The sequence below is a fragment of the Octopus bimaculoides genome, chromosome 14 (genome assembly GCF_001194135.2).
Source record: "Octopus bimaculoides isolate UCB-OBI-ISO-001 chromosome 14, ASM119413v2, whole genome shotgun sequence".
Lineage (NCBI taxonomy): Eukaryota > Metazoa > Mollusca > Cephalopoda > Octopoda > Octopodidae > Octopus > Octopus bimaculoides.
The window spans coordinates 24,313,816-24,316,755 of NC_068994.1; the positions used below are offsets into that span (position 1 = coordinate 24,313,816).

The window sequence follows — 2,940 nt, forward strand, 5'->3', positions numbered from 1 at the left end:
GTCATCAAGCGACACCAGGACTGGGCCCTGTGGCATGTCTTGGATGGCCTGTTGGTCAATCTGAGAAGGTCTGTTTAGCAGCTGACTGAAGTGTTCACTCCAGCGCTGTGTGATGTCACTCTTCTCATTAATCTGGGTTCCATCGGCAGAGCGCACAGGTGCCATTGCATTTAGCGTGGGGCCATACACGTCTTTCAGGCCGGCAAAGAACTTCTTGGCGTTGTGTTCGTCTGCATACTGCTGTAGTTCTACAGCTTTGTTTTCCCACCACTTGTCTTACATCTGTCGCAGCTCAGTCTACACCTTTCCTCTGATGTTCTTGAAGCGTCGTGCTTGGCTTGACAGTCTTTGTCGTTGAGCCAGGCTGTGAAGGCTTCTTTCTTCTCCTGGAGGAGGGTGGTGATCTCCTTCTTGTTGTCAAACCAGTCTTGGTGTTTCGGTTTTGTCTGGCCAAGGGTAAAGCTGGCAGAGTCATACACTGCATCCCGGAAGTTGACCCAGGCCTTCTCAAGGTTTCCCTCTGCTGGCAGATGTTCAAGCTGGTTCGCAAGGTTGGCAATGAGGGTCTCTTTTGTTTTTGGTTCATTGAGTTTTTGGACGCCCGGTTTCTTTTTAGCATCAGCTTTCTGGCGTCTGTGTCTGTTGGCAATGGAAAAGGACAGTCTACACCTCAACAGCAGGTGATCTGTGCAGTAGTCAGCTCCCCTCATTGCCCTAGTGATGCGAACATCCTGGATGTCACGGTGCCTGATGATCACATAGTCGATCAGGTGCCAATGCTTGGACCTTGGGTGCATCCAGGTAGCCTTGTGGATGTCAGGCAGTTGGTACAGGGTATTGGTGATGGTGAATTTCTGTTCAGCGCAGAAGGTGAGTAGCAGTTGACGGTTGGTATTCTCATGTCCGATGCCATGTGGCCCGATGACATCTGGCCAAGACTGGGCATCTCTGCCTACACGGGCATTGAAGTCCCCGTGTATTAGCAGCTTGTCGTCTTTAGGAACTTCTTGTAGTACTTTGGTGAGGTTCTGATAGAACAACTCTCTCTGCTCCAGAGTGTAGGTCGCGGTGGGGGCGTAAGCACTGATGAGTGTCAAGTGCATCTTGCCTTGGAGAGGAATTCTCATCACCATCAGGTGGTCGCTGATTCCTCTTGGGAGGGACCCCAGGTTCTTGACGAGGGCGGTGCGAATGGCAAAGCCAACTACTGCTGCCCTGCGTTCATCCGGTGCCTTCCCTGATCAAAAGAAAGTGTATCCAGCTCCAGCCTCGGTGATCTCCCCTGTGTCGGCAAGACGTATCTCGCTGAGGGTAGTATTTAATGAAGCTGACAAATACAACAAGAAATCATACTACCTAATAAATACGAAGAAGAAGAAGAAGAAGAAGAAGAAGAAGAAGAAGAAGAAGAAGAAGAAGAAGAAGAAGAAGAAGAAGAAGAAGAAGAAGAAGAAGAAGAAGAAGAAGAAGAAGAAGAAGAGGGGATGGAATCACTGAATCCTGAGCAAGAGAACTGTGGAGGCCTTGGGTTGCTCTTGGAGGGCGGGGAGGCCTCACTACCCGTACAGGAACAGAAGGACCTGCCCACTGCCCATACGATTTATACAATTAAAAAAAAAAAGAACACAGTATATACAATACACACACGCAGAGTCCAAAATGTAACACACACACTACACACACAAACACTCCACAAACACACATAATTGAATGGTTGTTGACTACATTGTAGTTCCTCCGCCCTTTGACAGGTCTTATTTTTTGTTCTGCAAGCCTGGTGGAATTGCTTAGTGGAATTGCCTGGTGGAATTGCCTGGTGGAATTGCCTGGTGGAATTGCCTGGTGGAATTGCCTGGTGGAATTGCCAGTTTAGTCGCCGACGACCTGACCATGGAACAGGTTGTACTGGACTACAAGGTACCAGTAGCACTCGAGAGCGACCTGGCACAATACATACATAGATACATACATACATACATACATACATACACACACACATACATACATACATACATACATACATACATGCATACACACATACATACACACACATACATACACACACATACATACACACACATACATACGTACATACATATGTGTCTAACAAGGAAAGGCTTCATTGTGACTTGTAGACAGTTTCAGAGTGGCCCAACCGGATATCATTTGCAATTGCCTGTCTTTTTCTGTTATTAACATTGCTCACATCAATTGTTCACATTGCTAAATGAATGGAAGCAGCAAAAGGCTATCCATCATTTTCACAACATATAAACTGCATTTCGTCGGCTGTGATTATTTTAAAATTCTCGTTTTTACAAATCTTGAGGGAGTCTAAGATTTAGTAGTAGTAGTAGTAGTAGTAGTAGTAGTAGTAGTAGTAGTAGTAGTAGTAGTAGTACTTACCGATAGGATCAAGTTTCAAAGAATTGTAAACAAATGATCTTGAGAATTTGAAATAAGCACCTAGTCCTTCGAATGAATACTCTAATGACGGAAGAGTGGATGCGGCTTCCGGAAATTCACCCCATGTTTTGTAACTCTTGCTCTCCGCTCTACTCGATGTTATTTGTAAAATGACAATGATTACAGCGAGAAGGAATGTTGTGTGAAAGAATTTAGTGAACAGGTAGTTACGATGGAAACCATCCATTCCAAAGTATATATTTTAGATTTCAGTTCCGTTGTAATTTTTGCTTCCAAACTGCTTTACTTGTAGCTGCTTGCTTTCTTCTTCTTCTTGATATGAAAGAAAACTTGTAAAACAAAAATAAATGCGTTAGTAAATATATATATATATATAGATATGTAGATATATATATATGTATGTTTGTGTGTGTGTGTGTGTGTGTGTGTGTGTGTGTGTGTAACCCACACTCCGTCGCTTACGACGTCGAGGGTTTCAGTTGATCCGATCAACAGAACAACTTGTTCATGAAA

At 44.4% G+C, this 2,940-nt stretch overlaps 1 protein-coding gene across 1 annotated transcript; it reads right to left on the reverse strand.

Annotated features, from left to right (window-relative positions):
- Positions 1-248: 248 nt before the first annotated feature.
- Positions 249-1,103, reverse strand: LOC106869120 (craniofacial development protein 2-like). Its single transcript, XM_014914668.1, has one exon. It carries the CDS (start codon positions 1,101-1,103, stop codon positions 249-251), a length of 855 nt encoding a protein of 284 aa, XP_014770154.1.
- Between the last annotated feature and the right edge of the window lie 1,837 nt (positions 1,104-2,940).